The sequence below is a fragment of the Macaca nemestrina genome, chromosome 5, assembly GCF_043159975.1.
Source record: "Macaca nemestrina isolate mMacNem1 chromosome 5, mMacNem.hap1, whole genome shotgun sequence".
NCBI classification, from domain to species: Eukaryota; Metazoa; Chordata; class Mammalia; order Primates; family Cercopithecidae; genus Macaca; species Macaca nemestrina.
This window is the reverse complement of record NC_092129.1, coordinates 156,185,019-156,205,009: the sequence shown is the minus strand read 5'-3', so window position 1 is coordinate 156,205,009 and position 19,991 is coordinate 156,185,019. Positions and strand designations below refer to the sequence as shown.

At 39.2% G+C, this 19,991-nt stretch overlaps 1 protein-coding gene across 4 annotated transcripts; it reads left to right on the top strand.

The window, feature by feature from the left end:
• The first annotated feature begins 396 nt into the window (after nucleotides 1-396).
• LOC105491626 (zinc finger with KRAB and SCAN domains 8) lies at nucleotides 397-19,294 on the top strand. Of its 4 annotated transcripts, XM_011758198.3 has the most exons (7): nucleotides 397-1,453; nucleotides 1,985-2,087; nucleotides 7,888-8,396; nucleotides 9,065-9,206; nucleotides 11,669-11,760; nucleotides 12,083-12,206; nucleotides 12,888-19,294. In XM_011758198.3, exons 3-7 carry the CDS (start codon nucleotides 7,980-7,982, stop codon nucleotides 13,847-13,849), a joined length of 1,737 nt encoding a protein of 578 aa, XP_011756500.1. In that variant the 5' UTR covers nucleotides 397-1,453; nucleotides 1,985-2,087; nucleotides 7,888-7,979; the 3' UTR covers nucleotides 13,850-19,294. The 4 variants fall into 4 exon arrangements, with proteins under 4 accessions (XP_011756500.1, XP_011756501.1, XP_011756499.1 ...); XM_011758199.3 differs by lacking the exon at nucleotides 1,985-2,087 and having other exon boundaries at nucleotides 7,891-8,396; XM_011758197.3 differs by lacking the exon at nucleotides 1,985-2,087.
• Nucleotides 19,295-19,991: the final 697 nt, after the last annotated feature.

Genomic DNA, 19,991 nt, shown 5'->3' with positions numbered 1-19,991 from the left:
CACAAAATTTGGGGAGTTAGTAATTGGGAAGGGATAGAAACGGTGGTGGTAGCTACCAGCAGGAGCAGATAAAGAGGGAAATTAAGGTGAAAATTGGAGGAGCCCTGAGAACTCAATAAATAGGTGGTTGGGAAAGGCGCTGAAGGAAATAAATACATGAGACCTAAACAACAAAAATTAACTCTTGCCACAACCTCCACCCCTGAAATCCTATTAGTCTCAAAAGTTAAAAAGCTGTAATGCAACAGGTCTGTTCATTACATAGGGCCAGGGCGGTGGCTCATGCCTGTAATCCCAGGACTTTGGGAGACTGAGGCAGGAGGATCACTTGAGCCCAGGAGTTCGAAACCAGCCTGGGCAACATACTGAGACCCCCCCCCACCCCGTTTCTACAAGAAAAAATTTTTTAAAGCTGAGGTTGCTGCACACCTGTAGTCCCAGCTACTTGGGGGACTTAGGTGGGAAGATTGCTTGAGCCCAGAAGGTTGAGGCTGCCGTGAGCTATGATCACACCATCACACTCTGCAATAGCGCCCCGTCTCAAAAAAAAAAGACTAGCAAAAAAAGAATGAACATAGATTTGTTCCCCAAATTTTGTGGTATTAAAACTAGGGTTTACTCCCCAAGCTTACATCATAGGTTTAGCATTAAAACAGCTAAGCAGCAAAGCAGACGTTGTAAGCAATTGAAATTCATTAACATAGGAAAGAGTGGGAAATATGTAAAGATCCAAAAAGAATATATATTTAATTACGATTTTTTGAATACTTAAGTATGCGATTCCTAAGTGCCATGCCATAGGGATTTCACAAAACTATGAACTGTGATTAGCAGGAATTTCTCATGAAGTTTGTACTCTATGTGGGAGGATTGGATATATTTATGAATATATTTATGAACAGTAAAGTACAGGGTATGTAACGGGGCCAAACGCGAGTCCAGTTGGAATCCTAAGGAACCATGAAGTGCTCCCTCCTCCAACACTTTCCTAGCCTCCTTACACAGCTCCAGCCTCCCTACGTCGGATATCTACCCCCAGGGGGCCGTTACTATTGTCAGCGAACGCGCGGAGCTGCACGAGCACACAAGGCAGAGGGGACACCAAGGTCCGTTATTCCCCAGCACGTTCACTGCCCCAGCGACGGGGAAGCCTGAGGCACGCAGACGAACCCGAGGCACAGCACACAGCAGGTGAGGGGCGTGGTACTCCTGTACCCGCAGTCGGCAGACCATAGAGCTTTTAGACCTCCAGGACTCCTAGAGAGCTTCCGGAAGTGCCTTTGGGGCAAGATGCGTGCTGGACGGTGTTGTGCCTCCGCAGATTTGGAAGTTAGTGGCCGGAGGGCCCTGGTTGGAGTACAGTTTTCATCCCCTTTACTTCCCGACCTTTCTCCGGGTGTGTTTATCCGTTGCAGCGTACCTTCCCCCCGCCGGGGCGCCTCTGCAACTCACAGTGAGTACGGTCGGGCTCTGGGTCGGAGAAAAGTGGGTGCTTTGTGGCTGGTCCAGGCCGCAGCTGAGGACTGGCGTGAGGGGTCCGCAGAGGGGCATGTGCGGTGGTCGTCGCCGCGGACCGATTCCGACGCCTTAGTTGCTGGTACAGGCAGAGTACGTCCCCACGCATTGCCCTCGAACTTTTTGCGAGGGAACCTTTTATGAAGCTTTCTTCATAGATAATCGTTTTGTGGTATGATTTTGTAGTCGATCGTGTTTATCTTAAAATGGGGAACTGACCCCCCCCATGTTATTTTTTATCCAATTATTTCCAGAGTCTGAATTGTTTTCAGATAGCCCTATTTTGCGTTTCGGTCACAACAAAATTCTCAGTTTTTAAAAAAAGACATATTTTGCTTTTGGAAGCCCCAGTTTTCCATGCATACCCATTTTTGCTGTTACTCTGCTTTCTTTAGTGTTTTCAGAAACTGGTGGTGTGTTGACTAGATAATTATACGAAAGTTTGTTTTGTTTTTTTTTTAATTTCAAGGTAATTCAGAATTCAGCGTTATCAGAATGCCTATTTCATTCGTTAAAGCAAACTGAAGTTAGCCAACGAGGAACTCTGGGAGGTCCCCATTTCCAAAACTCTGGTTAGTCATGAATAATTTTTGTCAGGCTACTTTGACTGCCACCACCACCTTTAAAAACATATTTCTGTTGTTTGTTAGTTCCGTTGAGTATATTTACGAACAGTCATTGTTTTAGCAAATACATACATGTTTTGAATTTCTGTTGTGGTTAAATGTAAAATGTGATGTTAATTAAAACTTTCAGCTAATGCAATTTGAGATAACAAAGCATAGTATTTGCTTCACCTACTTTTTCTTGGATTTTAAATCCTGGAAAATGTCTTTTTTGTTTTGTTTTCAGTTCCCAAACATTTCTCAAATTAGACTTAGTCTGAAGGAAGAATACATTCCTTCTACAACTATTGAAAAAATAATGCTGTTAAAATTGAGTTGTGCCTTCAGTATCTCACAGGATTACAGCATTTAAAATTCAGAGGAAGCTTTAAAGATGGCATATTAAACTCATGTAAACTTGACTAGGTGTTATTTAAGGAGACTGTAAAAATCAGTCTGTATCCACACAGTGCTCACCAACTTAATACAGACATGTACGCACAAAACTGAGAGGAAAGTACATAGTGGAGTAATTTTGCACTCAGTTATTTATAGGTTGTAATTCTCAAAAACTAGCTGATTAGAGAGGGAAGAGACTTAAAAATATGGAAAATTAGCCACTAAATAGAATAATCAAGATGGGCAATGGGCAAGAGCTGTTGGCCGATTTGGTATAAAAAATGAACAAACCTGGTAATTAGCTGGTTTTCATCAGTATTACTATTGAGACTTTTTAATACCACATCAACAATATAAAGTTCTTGAATGCTGCACACTTCACATTAAAATATTTTATAGCCTCCTGTACTGGTAAGAAGTGGGATTGCATCTGTGAATAGACACTGCACTCAAGCCTGAGCAACATAGTGAGACCCTGTCCCTAAATAATAATAATGATAATAATAATAAATATTTTATAACCATTATGGATGAGGATTGTTCAGTAATAGATGGCCAGTTGTTCAGTAGTTAAAAATGAACTTCGGCTTTAAGGAAATTTACAAGAAAACATGGTAAGACTATCACTATATAACATCACATTCTAAACAGTTAGAATTTATGTCCCATGTAATGACCTTTAAGTTTTTTAACATTAAACCACAAGAAGCTATTTTAAGAAAATTTAAGTTTGTTTTGATTTGAAAAATTAAATTATTTTAAAATGAGCTAAGATCATTTTAAAATAAATTATCTTAAAATTATAGATAATTTATTCAAACAAAAACAAATAGGTAATTTGTTCAAACCAAATTGATTACCCTTTCTCAAAAAAATCTCAGCATCTTCCTCAAATTCTCTCTTCCCCCAAATCTCACTATTCTAGCAAATTCCTCCACTTTCCTGTAAAATCGTAATCAGTGAACTATACCCCTGATGTTAATTGATATATTTAACCATATCTTTTGCTCCTTGGTTCTTCTAATCTGTAGTTTACTCTCCACCCTGTTGTTCCTGGCCTTGTCTAACTTTAAAAATAATTTTCAAATTCGCTTCCTTTTCTGTACATACTCTCTATGGAGGATTTGTTTGTTTGTTTGTTTTTAACCTTTCTGTCATTCTTAGATGGCCTTTGAGTCTGTGAACCCTGCTAAAATTGAATGTATAATTTTGTATCTGTGGACATTTTGCTGGAAAGAAGTTCTGTGTTTTCTTTAGGTTGAAGAGTCTATAAACCAACCCCCACCCCCACCCCCCGCCGCAACTCCAAAAACTAGAAAGATAAGCGCTGCCTTGATGATCCGTATGGGGAACTATATGTACAGTAATCTGATTTTTTTCCTAAGTACCTGTCTCTTCTTTGTGGACTATAGGTCTCTGGTTTTATCTTGATGTTAGCATCTTATGACAACTGGTTTTGGGTATGCTACCTTTACTTACATTCTTCTTCATTCTCTACAGTGTTTCCTGAAATACAAAGATAATGATCACCTCTGTCAGTAAACATTTGCAGTAAGGCTATGACCCATTCTCACAATGTGATAAGTCCTAAATTTGGACCATGTAAAAAATGCTTTGGTAGGAATGACAGATGGCAGGGGGATGACAGAGAAGAACTCATGAAAATGGTAGTAGATAAATTATAGTTAAGAGTTGAATGGTTTTAGGCCGGGCACAGTGGCTCACACCTGTAATCCCAGCGCTTTGGGAGGCTGAGGTGGGCGGATCACGAGGTCAGGAGATCAAGACCATCCTGGCTAACACGGTGAAACCCCATATCTACTAAAAATACAAAAAAATTATCCAGGCGTGGTGGCAGGAGCCTGTAGTCCCAACTACTTGGGAGGCTGAGGCAGGAGAATGGCGTGAACGCGGGAGGCAGAGCTTGCAGTGAGCCAAGTTTGTGCCACTGCACTCCAGGCTGGGCGACAGAGTGAGACTCTGTCTCAAAGAAAAAAAAAACAAAAAGTTGAATGGTTTTAGCTAGACCAAGATTTATCAACCTTGGCATTGACACTTTGGGCCAAATAATTCTTTGTGGTGGGGGCTGTGTTGAGCGTTGTAGGATCCCTGGCCTCTATGTATGAGATAATAGTAGCACCCCTTCCCCCCAAGTTGTGACAACAAAAATATTTACAGATATTACCAAAGGTCCCTGGGATGGGGGTAAGGACAATATTGCCATCAGTTTTGAACCACTGAGCTAGAGTAAAGAACTCTGTAGTAGAGTGGAAGTATGAGAAAGCCACAGCCCAAAAAGGCTTTATGTGAGTTTAAAGTAGATAAAGCCAGCCAGGTTTACATTCATAAAGGGCCTTGCATACCATGCTAAATAATTTGGTTCCTATTGAAATATTTTCAGAAAGTGAGTCATACTACATATTTTTTTAAAATCTCTCTGGCAGTATAGGGCTACTGTAAAAAAAAAAAAAAAAAAAAAAGTATCATAAACCTGGTAGTTTAATACAATAGACACTTACTGTCTCATAGTTAGGGAGGCTAGATGTCCAAAATCAGGGTGTCGCCAGAGCCATGCTCTTCTAGCTTCTTGTCATTGACAAGCTTTGGCTTGCGCTGTATAACTCCATCTCTGCTTCTGTAGTCACTTAGCTGTCATTCATCTGTGTGTCTGTGTCTTCACATGACCTTCTCCTTTCTGAGAGTCTCTCTGTGTCTTTTCTCCTTTTAAAAGTGTGCCAGTTGTATTGGCTTCCATTCCAGTATAACTTCATCTTAACTTGATTACATCTGCAAAGCCCCTGTTTCCAAATAAGGTCACATCAACAGGTACTAGAGGTTAGGAAATCAACATATCTTTTTGGGGGACACATTTCAACCCACGGTAGGCAATACTGTAGAACATGAATGGGAAAAAAGCATAACCAAAGTTACCATTGCAATTCTAGGCAAAAGATGATGTCTATACCAAAGATGGAAACCATAGACATATTTCACAAAGAAATAAGATCATGAAATTGAACTTTTTTTGGACGTCAGGTCTTGTTTTTAAACCTCACTCTTACAAGAAATATAAACATGTTCTGGGTTTGCTATTGTAAATACAGCTAATGTTCTTCGAGTCTATCAATAAGATAAAGATATGGACCTTTGCCTCTGGGGAAAATACAATTAAGTTACGAAGTCAGAATTCCTTTAGAACTAATAAATATACAGTTATGGGGAAAGTCACATTAAAACAATACACATTTAAGTAACAGAGGTATAGAATGAGAGGAAAATAATTTAGAATTGGAGACACCAGGAAAGGATTTTAAAGGCAACAGTATTTTATCTTGTCCTTTAAGAAGGTAGTGTCAGTACTGATGAAAGAAGTCAAAGAAGACTTCAACAGAGTGACATATTGTATTCATGGAATGGAAAACTCAGTATTGTTGAGATATCAATTGTCCCTAAAGTGAGCTATGGATTCAGTACAAATCCAATTCAAGAATTTTTGTAGAAATTAATACACTGATTCTAAAATGTGTATCAAATGACAACAGAACTAGAAAAGTGAAAATAATTTTGAAAATGAACAACAAAGTTGCAAGACTCACACCTACTTGGTTTCAAGATTTTAAAAGTCACACAATCAAGACTATTCTGTATTGGTGAAAGAATAGATGGTCAAATAACAAAATAGAGATTCCAGAAATAGACCCTTATATATACATACATATAGTGAGCTGATATTTGACAAATACACAAAGACAGTTGAGTACGTAAAGGAGAATCCTTAAAATGAACCTCCATCCATACCTCAAATTTTATACAAAAATTAACTCAAAATGGATCATAGGCCTAAATGTGAAACCTAAAATTATAAAACTTTTAGTAAAAAACAGGAGAAAATATTTGTGACCTTGGATTAAGCAAAGATTTCTTAGATATGACACAAAAAGCACAGTCACTAAAAAAAAAATGAACTTTTTTTCTTCAAAAGACCTTGTGAAAAGAATGAAAAAGAGTGAATACTTGCAAATTACATATCTCATAAAGGACTTGTGTCCAGAGTATATAAGGAACGCTTAAAACCTAATTTTAAAATAACTAAATTAAAAAATAGGTAAAAGTTTTGAACAAATACTTCACTAAAGAAGATATACAGATGTTAAGTAAGCATAGAAAAAGATGCTCAACATTATTGGTAGAGAAATGCATACTAAAATCATACGAGATGTTAAAACCATAATGAGTTGCCACCACACATAAACCTATTAGAATATCTAAAATTAAAAACAAAAACAATATCAAGTGCTGGTCAAATTGGTGAGCAACTGCAGTTCTCATATACAGGTAGTGGAATGCAAAGTGCTTTGGAAAACAGTTTCGCAGTTTCTTATAAAGTTATACATATATGTGTTTTATGACACAGCAAGTTAACCTCTGAATATTTGCCCAAATAAAATGAAAACTACACTCACACCAGAACTCATGCAGATGTTCATAGTGGCTTTATTCAGTGATAACAAAACAGCTCAGATATTGCTCAACTGGGAAGTGGATAAACATTTAAACATTCATCCACGTAAGGAACAAACTGCTGATGCATCATTGATTAAAAACAAATGTATTATGCTATGTAAAAGATGCCAGACTCAAAAGACTACATACTATATGATTTTATGTGAGATTCCCACTCCAGAATCTCACATCAATAAAATCATATGGTATGTAGCCTTTTGAGTGTAGGAGTAGACTTTTGGATTGTAGGTGTCAATAGGGCATCCTGGTTCCTTGGAGTGCTCCATAGAGAGTTTTTGAGTTGGAGGTCACATCCATAGTAGAGGAAATTAACCTTGAGATAGGAGGAAAGATGGGGAGCACAGGTAGGATAAGGAATGTTGGGTGGAGAAGAGCAAAGTGTTAGGAAAGTTTTTGACAATACCTTGAATTAGATTATATGGAAATTAGTCTCATCTGTTACAAGTAAGGGAAAGGTTGAGAGCTGAAGTGTGTAGAACCAGGTTAGTACAGCTGGTGTAACAAAGGCTAAAAGGGGTTAAATGAGCAGCCCTGAAGGCTAGCTGAGATTGAACACAGAATTTCAACTAGACCCAGTCTACATAGTTTCCTAACTTTGCTTAGCCATGTTGCACATCCCCAAACATGGTGATGAAAGCAGAAGGAAGGGGTTTTTCTATGGATGGGTTTGGCGTGACTGGCATGGCAGAAAGGGAAGTAAGAAGTTATTTCTGGAACAGTGGGGAGGATCATTTAGTTGGCTGAACCGTGAAGTCCATGTCATGATAAGGAACTTGTTAAGATACCATAGTAAGTTACAGTGACTTTTGACTTGCCTTAACACTATCATATTTTCTTCATGAAGAAGTACCCTTAGAAAGAGGCCCTCAGAAGAGTCTTCTCTTAAGAAGATAAAGAAGATAGTGGAAACGAACCTACTGAACTTTTCAGGCTCTAATGGCTGAAGAATCAAGAAAGCCATCAGCCCCATCCCCACCAGACCAGACTCCTGAAGAGGATCTTGTAATCGTCAAGGTAGAGGAGGATCATGGTTGGGACCAGGAATCTAGTCTGCATGAGAATAATCCTCCTGGCCAAGAACTGTTCCGCCTGCGCTTCAGGCAGTTATGCTACCAGGAGACACTAGGACCCCGAGAAGCTCTGATCCAACTACGGGCACTTTGCCATCAGTGGCTGAGGCCAGATTTGAACACCAAGGAGCAGATCCTGGAGCTGCTGGTGCTGGAGCAGTTCTTGACCATCCTACCTGAGGAGCTCCAGACTCTGGTTAAGGAACATCAGCTAGAGAACGGAGAGGAGGTGGTGACCCTATTAGAGGATTTGGAAAGGCAGATTGATATACTAGGACGACCAGTAAGTAGAAGGAGGTGTGCATGCTGTGACTGTGGGAGTCCTGGAAGCTTGGTAGAGGGACATAGGCATCACAGTGGGAGAGCAGATGCTTAGCATCAGTTTCTGTTGGATAAGGATGAAAATAGTTTTAGTGTAGTTATGACTCGTACTTGTAGAGTTCTTTTTATGTTTGTAAAGGATATAAATCCTTTTTTTTTTTTTTTTGTCATAATGTCCCTACAACTGTGTTGTTCTTATTTGCCAGATGGGAACTTAATGCATAGGAAGCTTAAGTTACTTTTTCAGGGACACCCAAATAATTAAAGGTAAATTTGAGACCAGAAATCAGGCTTTCTAGTTCCTTATTAAAAGATTTTTCTACTGCATAGCACTGCTTTAAGTTTGTTATTTTCCTCCTTCTTCTGCCTTAGGAGCACAAAATATTGGTGTTCTGTGTAGCAGGGAAGGCATCCGCAGAAATCTTTTCCTTTAGTACTAAGCAAAAATGATGCCTTTCTTTCTGTGCTCATCTACATATTGGTGTTCCTTACTGTCCCTAAGGAGTAAGGGAGAGTCCGCTGCTTCCTTCCCCAAGTATGTATCCCTATAGATGTGTTCTTGGTCCTTTTTCATTGTTCATTACATTTCGCAAAGGAATTTCTTATTATCCAACTGTTTGTTGTTTCCAGGTCTCAGCTCGTGTACATGGACATAGGGTACTCTGGGAGGAGGTAGTACATTCAGAATCTGCACCAGAGCCTCCAAATACTCAGCTCCAATCTGAAGCAACCCAGCATAAATCTCCAGTGCCCCAAGGGTCACAAGAGAGAGGTGAGTAGCCAGATTTCATTGATAATAAGGAGGGGAAGTAGAAATAAAAGTCCATTTGGGGCCGGTGTGGTGGCTCACGCCTGTAATCCCAGCATTTTGGGAGGCCGAGGTGGGCGGATCACGAGGTCAGGAGATCGAGACCATCCTGGCTAACATGGTGAAACCCCATCTCTACTAAAAAAAAAAAATACAAAAAATTAGCGGGCACCTGTAGTCTCAGCTACTCAGGAGGCTGAGGCAAGAGAATGGCATGAACCCAGGAGGCAGAGCTTGCAGTGAGCCAAGATCACGCCACTGCATTCCAGCCTGGGCAACAGAGCGAGACTCCATCTCAAAAAAAAAAAAAAAAAAAAAAGTCCATTTGGGATACCTATCTCGTTCCTGAAGACCCAGGAACTAAAATCCTGTTTACAGACCAGTCCCAATGTCTGTGTTTAAATGTTTAGGCTTTAAATATAGATTATTCATTCTAGTGGTAAACTCATGGACAAATTAAATAATTTGGCTATTTTTTATGTAGTTGCGTATTTCTGTTACCCCAGTACATTTACAACACAGGTGTTTTTGGGGTTATGCTGGTAGTGTCATGCCACTTCATTTGGAAATACTCAGTATGTATTTCCTCAGACAAGAGCATTTCTTAGGTAACTTAAATAAATACATTCCTAAATTTATCACAATTAAGAAATGTAGTATTGCTACAATACCAACCTAGGCCACAGTTCATATTTTACCAGTTGCCCCAATTATGTCCTTTCTGGTTCAGAGTCTAGTCCGGATTCACACTTTGCGGTTAATTGTCATGGCTTTTTAGTCTCCTTTAATTTGGAACAGTTCCTCAACCTTTCTTTTTCTTGAACAGTACAGGTGTGTTATTTTGTAGAATGGCTGCAATTTGGATTTGCATGATGTTTGATCATGTTTACATTGAGGTCATATATACTTGGCAGGAACACCTCACCCTGCCAAGGATACAGGACCTAAATCTTAACAAGAGATGTTGTACTCCTTCTTAAGGGTACAACAGGAATTTGTCCTATTATTGGTGGTGTTATCTTTGATGACTTGGTTAAAGTTATTCTTGTATAGTTACTATTTTTCCCTTTGTAACTAATAAGTAATTTGTAACTAATAAGTAATAAATAATTTGTGGAAGATACTCTTGAGTGTATTTAAATATCTTAGTCCTCATTAAACTTTTCTTGTTAAAACACTAGTTTTAGTGTTCATTGGTGCTTCTTAACTGACTTAGTGATTACTGAAATAGTTATGAAGTAGTGGTTTTCTAACTCTGTCATTTCTTCTACATTTCTTTATTGTAAAGGAGAGTGTTCCCTTGTCCCAATTTTATTATTTTTTCTTTATCAATATGGACTCATAAATTCCTATTTATTCCATAAATATTCTGTCACTGTCTTTATTTTGTTTTTGTTTTGTCTTTGAGACAGAGTCTCACTGTCATCCAGGATGGAGTGCAGTGGCTCACTGTGATCACAGTGATCTCAGCTCACTGGACCCTCTGCCTCCCGCGTTCCAGCGATTCTTATGCCTCAGCCTCCCCAGTAGCTGGGATTACAGGCACATGCCACCATGCCTGGCTAATTTTTGTAGAGACGAGGTTTCACTATATTGGCCAGGCTGGTCTCGAATTCCTAGCCTCAAGCGATCTGCCCACTTCAGCCTCCCAAAGTGCTGGGATTACAGGCATGAGCCACTGTGCTCGGCCACTGTCTTTATTTTGCTAAATCATTTCAGATTTGGCCACAGAAGGCCCCTTCAGTCTGGCTCTTGTATCCTCTTGACATTTTCCCATCGTTTTTTGAGTATTTTTTTTACTTTATTGCAGAATGAGATGTTCCAATCTCATCTTCCCCTGCATTTCATATTTTTTCATTTATGCGATTTAGTTTATAAATATGACTTTTTAATATTTCTAAAGAAGCATTAAAACACTCTTAATAATTCTTGTCTAAAGTCCTAAAGCTTGTTGCCTGAGATACAGTAATCTATATTTTAATAGTAAGTTGTTTGATATCTATAGAAAGCAAATATTGGAAGCCATAGTAGACATTTCAGAAAGATAATGAATTAATAGAGATTGATTGATTCTGATACTTGGTTTGCCAAGAGAACAGGACCTAAGGAAATACTGTGTACAAGCACAAAGATAGAAGTAGTTTTGATGGTAGAGAAGAAATTGAAAAGTGATTCCTGTTAGGAAACCAGTATACTTTCTATTTTTGAATGTAACTTCAGTCTGACTTCAGGGACATTGAGGTGCATATGTTTTGTGGGGCAACCATAGATATGGGCCCAGAATCCAAGATATCAGCACTTCATGTGCAAAATCTTTGGCATACATGTATATCTGCTAAAATACAAATAATTTGGAATTGGTGACTGCCGACTCCCACAACCACAGGACAGGACTGGTCTCATTCATAGCTCCTTTCTCCTCTCAGCCATGTCTACTTCCCAGAGTCCTACTCCTTCCCAGAAAGGAAGTTCTGGAGACCAGGAAATGACAGCTACACTTCTCACAGCAGGGTTCCAGGTGAGTTGTGCTCCTTCTCACTGAAACCCCATAGCTGTGCTTGTCAGTGTTTGTGGCATCTGCCCTATATCTAGACTGTCTAGTTTGTAGCAGTACCTACCCAAAAACTTGTCCCAAAAATTCTTTTGCCTAGGGACAGATCGATCCTAAATTTCCCCCAATTGATCTCATGCATTTTCCTCTTCTTCCTGGCTATTCATATCCCTTTACATAGTACATTTCCAAGTTGTAATCTTCTCCCAATACTGGTGGATCTCCCAAGCTCTAGGTTTGAGCTGTGGAAGAATCACAGTCCCCAAATGGGTATCTTGTTTTGTTTCAGACTTTGGAGAAGATTGAAGACATGGCCGTGTCCCTTATTCGAGAGGAGTGGCTTCTTGATCCATCACAGAAGGATCTGAGTAGAGATAACAGGCCAGAAAATTTCAGAAACGTGTTCTCCCTGGGTAAGGAGAACTGTGGTTATTATTGTCATTTTAGATTTTTTGTTTGTTTGTTGTTTATGTGTATAGTAGCTACAGCCTTTCTGAAAGACATAGTTGAGTTTAAGCTCAGGATCCAACGGAGGGATATAATGTTTAGACTTCTTGAAATCTTACATGAAACTTCTGTTCTCCTGTCCAGAACTTCCTTATATTTTGTACTAGGGTACTGGCGTGTTTGCCAGTTGGAAATTGACATCTCACAGGTGCTGTCTGAGTTCATACATTTCTTCTCCAAGTTGTCATGGGATTCCTACATAGATTTTTCTCACATAAATTAATTGTATCTCCTCCCTTTTGATGACTGTTTGGGGTGTTTTCCCATTTCTGTCCTGCTCATTAGTTTTTTTAGTAGTTTCATATTCCTCTCACTCCCCAGCTTTCATCTTACCTCAGTTGATCCTTTCCTGACTTTAGTTCCCCTTCCAGTTACCTTTTTTTTTTTTAATGGTACCTCTTTCCCAGTTGACTAGCTCATATTAAGCAAGGTCACTATTAAGAAGCTGTTTTGGAGACAGAAGTTTTGTGTTTACTTATAGCTGTTCATGTGTACTTTCCTCTTCCCCTATCTTCAGTTCCTTTCTCCTACCATAAAGAATAGGATGTGACATTGGCTTAATGTTTATTTATTGCATTTTTATTCAGGTGGTGAGACCAGGAATGAGAACAGGGAATTAGCATCAAAACAGGTAATATCTACTGGAATCCAACCACATGGAGAGACAGCTGCAAAATGCAACGGGGATATTATCAGGGGTCTTGAGCATGGAGAAGCCCGAGACCTTCTGGGCAGATTAGAGAGGCAGCGGGGAAATCCCACACAAGAGAGACGACATAAGTGTGATGAATGTGGGAAAAGCTTTGCTCAGAGCTCAGGCCTTGTTCGCCACTGGAGAATCCACACTGGGGAGAAACCCTATCAGTGTAATGTGTGTGGTAAAGCCTTCAGTTACAGGTCAGCCCTTCTTTCACATCAGGATATCCACAACAAAGTAAAACGCTATCACTGTAAGGAGTGTGGTAAAGCCTTCAGTCAGAACACAGGCCTGATTCTGCACCAGAGAATCCACACTGGGGAGAAGCCATATCAGTGCAATCAGTGTGGGAAGGCTTTCAGTCAGAGTGCGGGCCTTATTCTGCACCAGAGAATCCACAGTGGGGAGAGACCCTATGAATGTAATGAGTGTGGGAAAGCTTTCAGTCATAGCTCACACCTCATTGGACATCAGAGAATCCACACGGGGGAGAAGCCCTATGAGTGTGATGAGTGTGGGAAAACCTTCAGGCGGAGCTCACATCTTATTGGTCATCAGAGGAGCCACACTGGGGAGAAACCCTACAAATGCAATGAGTGTGGGAGGGCCTTCAGTCAGAAGTCAGGCCTTATTGAACATCAGAGAATCCACACTGGAGAAAGACCCTATAAGTGTAAAGAATGTGGGAAAGCTTTCAATGGGAACACTGGTCTCATTCAACACCTGAGAATTCACACAGGGGAGAAGCCCTACCAATGTAATGAGTGTGGGAAAGCCTTTATTCAGAGGTCGAGTCTCATTCGACATCAGAGAATCCACAGTGGTGAAAAATCTGAATCCATAGGCGTTTAGGAACAACTTCAGTTACAATTTGAGCATTATTCAGCATTAGAGAAACCACACATCAGTGAGAGGTCTTTCAGTGTACTAAAAGGCAGAAAGGTCATCACAACTTTAGTGTCAGAATCTATAGTGGTGGCAAAATTAGGATAGCTCTTCAGTAATTTGGGCCCAGTGCCTTGGGGTTTGATTAGCTTGACTGTCTTTGAAAGTATCTGATGGAGCTCCTGACAAATGTATCCTTTAGAAATTTAAAATAGCATTAGAGCAAGTTGCTTGTCGTGGCTTGAGGCGCTTAAGTTTGTCTTTTAGGTGAGTAGCTATAGATTTGAGAGAGGCTGCTACTCCTAGTTCCTCTGCTTCTTCCTATCTCCTGTGATCCCTCTCTCCCATTTATTCCCTTGAAGGTGCCCTTGTATTCCTAATCTGATCTAAGAAGCTGCTTTAGAGTCACAAGTAGCTTCTGTGTGAAACTTATATTTGTATGTAGCTTTCTAGGAAAATTTTACAGACACTTAATGTATTTATGCTTAAGTGTGCATTTTTTTATTCTAATATTCCTTCTAGTCAGTGGAAATTTGTATTCCCATACAAACTCAGAATGCTATATTTTTAACAGCACTCCAGCATTTTTCTTCATGTATCACCTTCACTGACTCCATTGAGTCATTAAGCATCTATATATATCCTTCACCACCCCCAGTCCCAATACCTGTGTCAGCAAAGGAAGTGGACACATATAGTGATGGTTATGGGAGTAATACAGAGAAAGAGGTGAGTGGAGACTCAGCCCAGCTGCTCTTGATCTTGGATAGTTATACATTTTGCTGACTTCTGACTCTCCTTCTACCTCCCCACTGTACACTGTGGTACAAATAGTTTGCACTATGCTAGTTATGGCATCAGGTAGGAGAAGGAGACAAAGATGCTTTAGGAAGATAAAAACCTTACAAAGAATGTATACTCATCCTTTTTGGCCCATTACAGTACTGCTTTCTCAGGTTCTTATCAGCCTGTGCAAATTCCCTGACTAGATGGTCTGTCACTCCTATCACTACCTTGCACCCACCTCTTTAGATGGCCTTAGCACCTCACTCGTTATTCTCCATCTGTTTCTTGCCATTAGTTTATATGACTTTAATATCCACAGTGGTAATCTAATATCTTACCTCACAGTTTTTCATTCTTTTGAACTCTGGTGCACTTGATCTGTAATCCATGTCTGTAATCTACCAACAGAGATGTACTATTAAACTCGGTATCACCAGGCACTATATTTCATCTTTGAGGCTTTCATTATACCAAGGAATACTATATAAAGTAATGAGACTGGTTTAAAGTAACATGCCAGAACTTACGCATCCAATGTGGGTTGTCACTTGTTATTCCCAAGTACTGTTATTCCAATAGTACTACTGTATTCTTCCAAATATTTGGAACATTCTTAGAATTCCCATTTAATAACCCATATGAGAAAACCCTCTATTACTCTTACACTTTAGTTTTACCATTTGAGTAGCCACTTATTTACCAGAGTTGGAGTTAATTTTGGGCTTTCCAAAATTAACCTTCAAACTTAAAATTGATTACATTAAGCCTATTCAGAAAAAAAAAAAATAGGTTCTGATGAAAGCTTCATAATTTCACCCTGTGACTATCTTGAAAAGAAATAACAATCATATTATTTTATGATTGATGGGTCAAAAATAGCAATCAAAATCTTATCTCATAGAGGACCACCTTTTGGATCATAAATTCTTTCCCTATAACATTCCTTCTCTGCCTCCCTATGGCCCACTTTGACTACTAACAACATCAGAATTATCTACATCAATTTCATTGAGCTGTTGGTGAATGAAGGCACCCATCACTTGTCAAATTGGTTTCCAACAGTCCTTTTCATTATCCTTTATTTTATTCTCCCTTCTCTTGTTTCTTTTTTTGATTTGTAAGTTACCATTCCTAATTTCTTTGTATTTGAAATTTTAAGAAACCAGAAACAACTAAATCTGGTCATATCTAGATCTTCGCTCTCTGTTTCAGTTGTGCCTTACCCTCTGTAAGATACTGATTCTTCCTGGGGCCAGTACTACCTTGTATGCAGGTATTACATATGATAGGTGCATTGTCAGAGGGAAAATACATGTGTGTGTACACATGTGTATGTATACACACACACACCTGCCGTACACTTTAGAAGAACGCTTCTCTTCTATTCCAATAAAAAGCCCTTTTAGCAAAGCAACATAGTAACAAGATTGGGTGCATTCAGGGTGGTATGGCCATAGACCAGAGCAACATATTGAAATGTGTACATATGTACTAGCTAAAGTCTCTTTATGTGTCAGTATTCAGAGTAATGTGTAGCCAGATTACTTAAATCTCAGAATCACTAAGCATCTGGCATAAATTCGGAGAAAATAATGACTAGAAAAATTAGTGTTATATTCGGTGTGAGAAAAGACTGTGTCTTGAAAGAATTATCAAAGCTGATACAGCACATATATAGAATTAGCCAAACGGTATAAGACAATAGAAAAAGGCTGTGGATTCTTTGAGGATATCATTATAAATCATTCTTTGTCTCAAGTTCACACTCTTAGCATAGAATATTATTGACCAGGCTGTGTGTTATTTTGAGCTCTTAACTGTGAATGGCATTCATTAAGCTCCTTTATCCTATAGATTCTATCTTTATGTTACCTGAAATGAACTATTCATCAGTACTTTTTCCTCCCATCCTAAGCTTCTCATTTTAGGAACTGACATGATAAGGTGGTTCTTTCATAACTCTAATGCCATCCAACATAGCCCTGGGAGAGGCATGTTAGGTTTCAAAGATTTTCTCCGTGGAGCAAGGTGCAGTGCTAGAATATGGTGGTTGATTCCCAAACAGAGCAGTTAACTTTACTGTTGGTTCTGAGTCTCCAGATAAAAATAACCGACATTTATTGAGCACTTACTGTGTGCCCAACCCTGTTATGCCTTTCTCAGGCTCATAATAAGTGTATTAGTCTGTTCTCATGCTGCTAATAAAGAGACATACCTGAGACTGGGTAATTTATAAAGGAAAGAGGTTTAATGGACTCACAGTTGCATGGCTGGGGATGCCTCACACTCATGGTGGAAGGCAAGGAGGAGCAAATCATGTCTTATACATAGATGGCAGCAGGCAAAGAGAGAACTTGTGCAGGGGAACTCCTCATTATAAAACAGTGTGATCTCATGAGACTTACTATCACAAGAACAGCACAGGAAAGTTCTGCCCCCATGATTCAATTATCTCCCACTTGGTCCCACCCACGACACATGGGAATTGTGGGAGCTACAATGCAAGATGAGATTTGAATGGGGACACAGCCAAACCATATCAGTAGGTATTATTTTATCCCCCATTTTATAGATGAGGAAACGGAGGCTTAGAGAGTTGAGTGAGTTGACCAATATCACACAGCCAGTATGTGATAAAACTGATTCTGACCCACACAGTTTGATTCTAGACTAGAGCCTGTGCTTCTGACTACTGTGCTATGCTGTGTATAATGTACATGGTAATCTAGTCAGCTGTTTAAAAATATGTAGCCCTTGTCATGAGAGGTACTGGGGAAGAGAATATGCAGTAGAGTGCAAATACATTAGAATTACTGGTAAATTGGTTGAAAATGCCCTTTGGGGTTATAGTTATATCATTTTTAAGTGCTGATGCTTTGTAGTACCATAAAACTAAATTGTGCAAACAAAACATATTTAACAGAGTAACTGGGAGGATAAAGCAATAATAAATTCAAATATAATTTTTCTCTAAACTGCCAAAGGGAAAATAGAATTGTGGAGGGAAATGAAATATCCATGTACCAGGCCAGGCAGATGGTCAGTTAGGATAACAATAGTAAGTTCATCTGCAGCATAAAACGTGAAATGCTTTCAACCTCATTGCCCATTTCTAACTACCATTCTATTTCTCCTCTGTTGTTCATGGTTTTTCAAACATGTCTTCCGCTTTTCAACCCCCCCTTTTTCTTTAATCTGTTCTTAAAACTTCTTCTTGCTGGCTTTCATACTTAGCATTCCAGTGAAAGGTTCGTAGACTCACCAGTGGACAAATAGTAAGGCCTTTTTTTTTTTTTTTAATGTCCTTTTTGATCTAATTTATATTTTATATTGTTGAATTCTCCCTCCTTTGGCTTGTGGGAACCTTTTTCTCTAATATCTGGCTTTCTTTTTTTGACTGATCTTTCCACCCACTCCCCCTTCTCTTCTCCGCTGAGAATAATCTCCCTGTCTATCTTTTATTCACTTTATTTTCTGTACTCCTGTTTATCCATTTTGATTGTTTATACCTACTATTTGTATTCGAATGACTTCATTTTTCCCACCCTGTGGGTCAGTTTGTGACTTTGGAATTTTCCACAGGTACCTGTACAACTTGATATTTGAAAACAGGATTCATCACCATATATCGCCAACTCCTGTTTTCTTTTTAAACCGGCCTCATTGCCTAATTCCTTTGCCCTGAAAAGTGTCACCACCTTTCATATTTTTACCCCAGCCTTGGAGTTATCTTTTTCTGCTCTCCATTCTCCATGTCCAAAAACTTGCTGTCAGTCTAGTTTTTAATCAGTTTTCTCCTTGAGGCTTGATCTCCCATTTCTCACATCCCATTATAGCCTTTCTTGTAGATCTGAGGCCCAGGTTACTGTAATTCTTTTTTTTCCAATTTCCTTGCTCCCAGGATCCTCATCTTGTATAAAGTTTCCAAGGTGGTCCTCTTCAAACTCCATTTTTACAATATCTGTATTGTAAAATTTTCATTTTCACTAAGTAACACCCAGTAGATAATTTTTCCAAGGCAATCCTCCTCAAACACCTGTTTTTTACAATATCTCTATTGTAAAATTTCATTTTCACTAAGTAACACCCAGTAGATAATTCCTACGGAGCAGTGGTGTTCCAAATTCTCCATTACCTCTATGCTTAATATTCATCAGCCTTCATTACTCTAGCATATTCACCTTGATTCAACAGATTCAAACTTCCTACAGCCTTCTACTGATGTCTTACAAGCTCTTGCCTCTGTGCCTTTCTCATGCTATTCTTTGTGCTTAGATTGCTCTTTGGTCCCAGCTCATGTTCATCACTCCCTTCAAAGCTTATCTTTATATCTTCTGAGTTAGCTCTCCCTGATTGACATCACCTTATGTGGTGACCTCCCTCATTCTGTGCTGCCTCAGCACTTATCTTTTGAGTTTATACTGTGGTCCATGTACTTATATGTTGCTTTGTAATTATTTTCTAGCACTCTGTGTTATAGTTTCATATTTGTATTTATTTCCAAAATTAAATTGTAAGCTCCTTGAGGGCAGGAATAATAACTTTTACATTTGTATCTCTGCACCCCCGAGTGCCTAGTATAGTGCTGAGCACATAGTAGGCGTTTAATAAATGCTTGTTGAAGTATTGTGTGGATTATTTGTGGTGTTATCTACAGAAATTTTTAAGCTGTTTTCAAGAATGTGTCTTACCACTTTGGGTGCTCAAAAATGTACAGACCTATTTTCATATGCTAGTATAGTATGTCAGGATCTGCCTCTACCTGAGTAAGGCCAAAAAAATTCAACTTTAGGAAATTATGTGTAAAAAGCTGAAGCTTTCCATTTGGCCAGCCTTATTGGTCAAGAAAGAAAATAAGCACTGAGACTATTGTGTTAAGGTTATAATTCCAAAAGTGCTTGAGAATAGGCTTTGGTATATGAGATTAGTGATTCTCTTTGGGAGAAATTTGGCAATGTTTGGGGACATTTTTGGTCATACCATTGGTGGGCAGCTGGGATGTTACTGGCCATCTAGTAGGTAGAGGCTGGGGATGCTGCTAAGCATCATGTTTGCACAGGACAACCCCACCCCCCACATTGCCCTGCCCCTGCCCCTGCCCCTGCCTCCGCCCCACAAAGAATTATCTGGCCCAAAATCCTTAATGCTGAGGTTGCGAGACTTGATATATTTAAGGTAAATAGGAGAAAGAGATATGAAGTACTGGCAATACAATTAGAAAAAGTAGCTATTCCAAGCTTTAAGAGAATCCTAAGTGTGTGCATATTTTGTGGTGTTTAAGACTACAAAAGAAAAAGAAGACTTAGTGTTTGGCATTCACAGC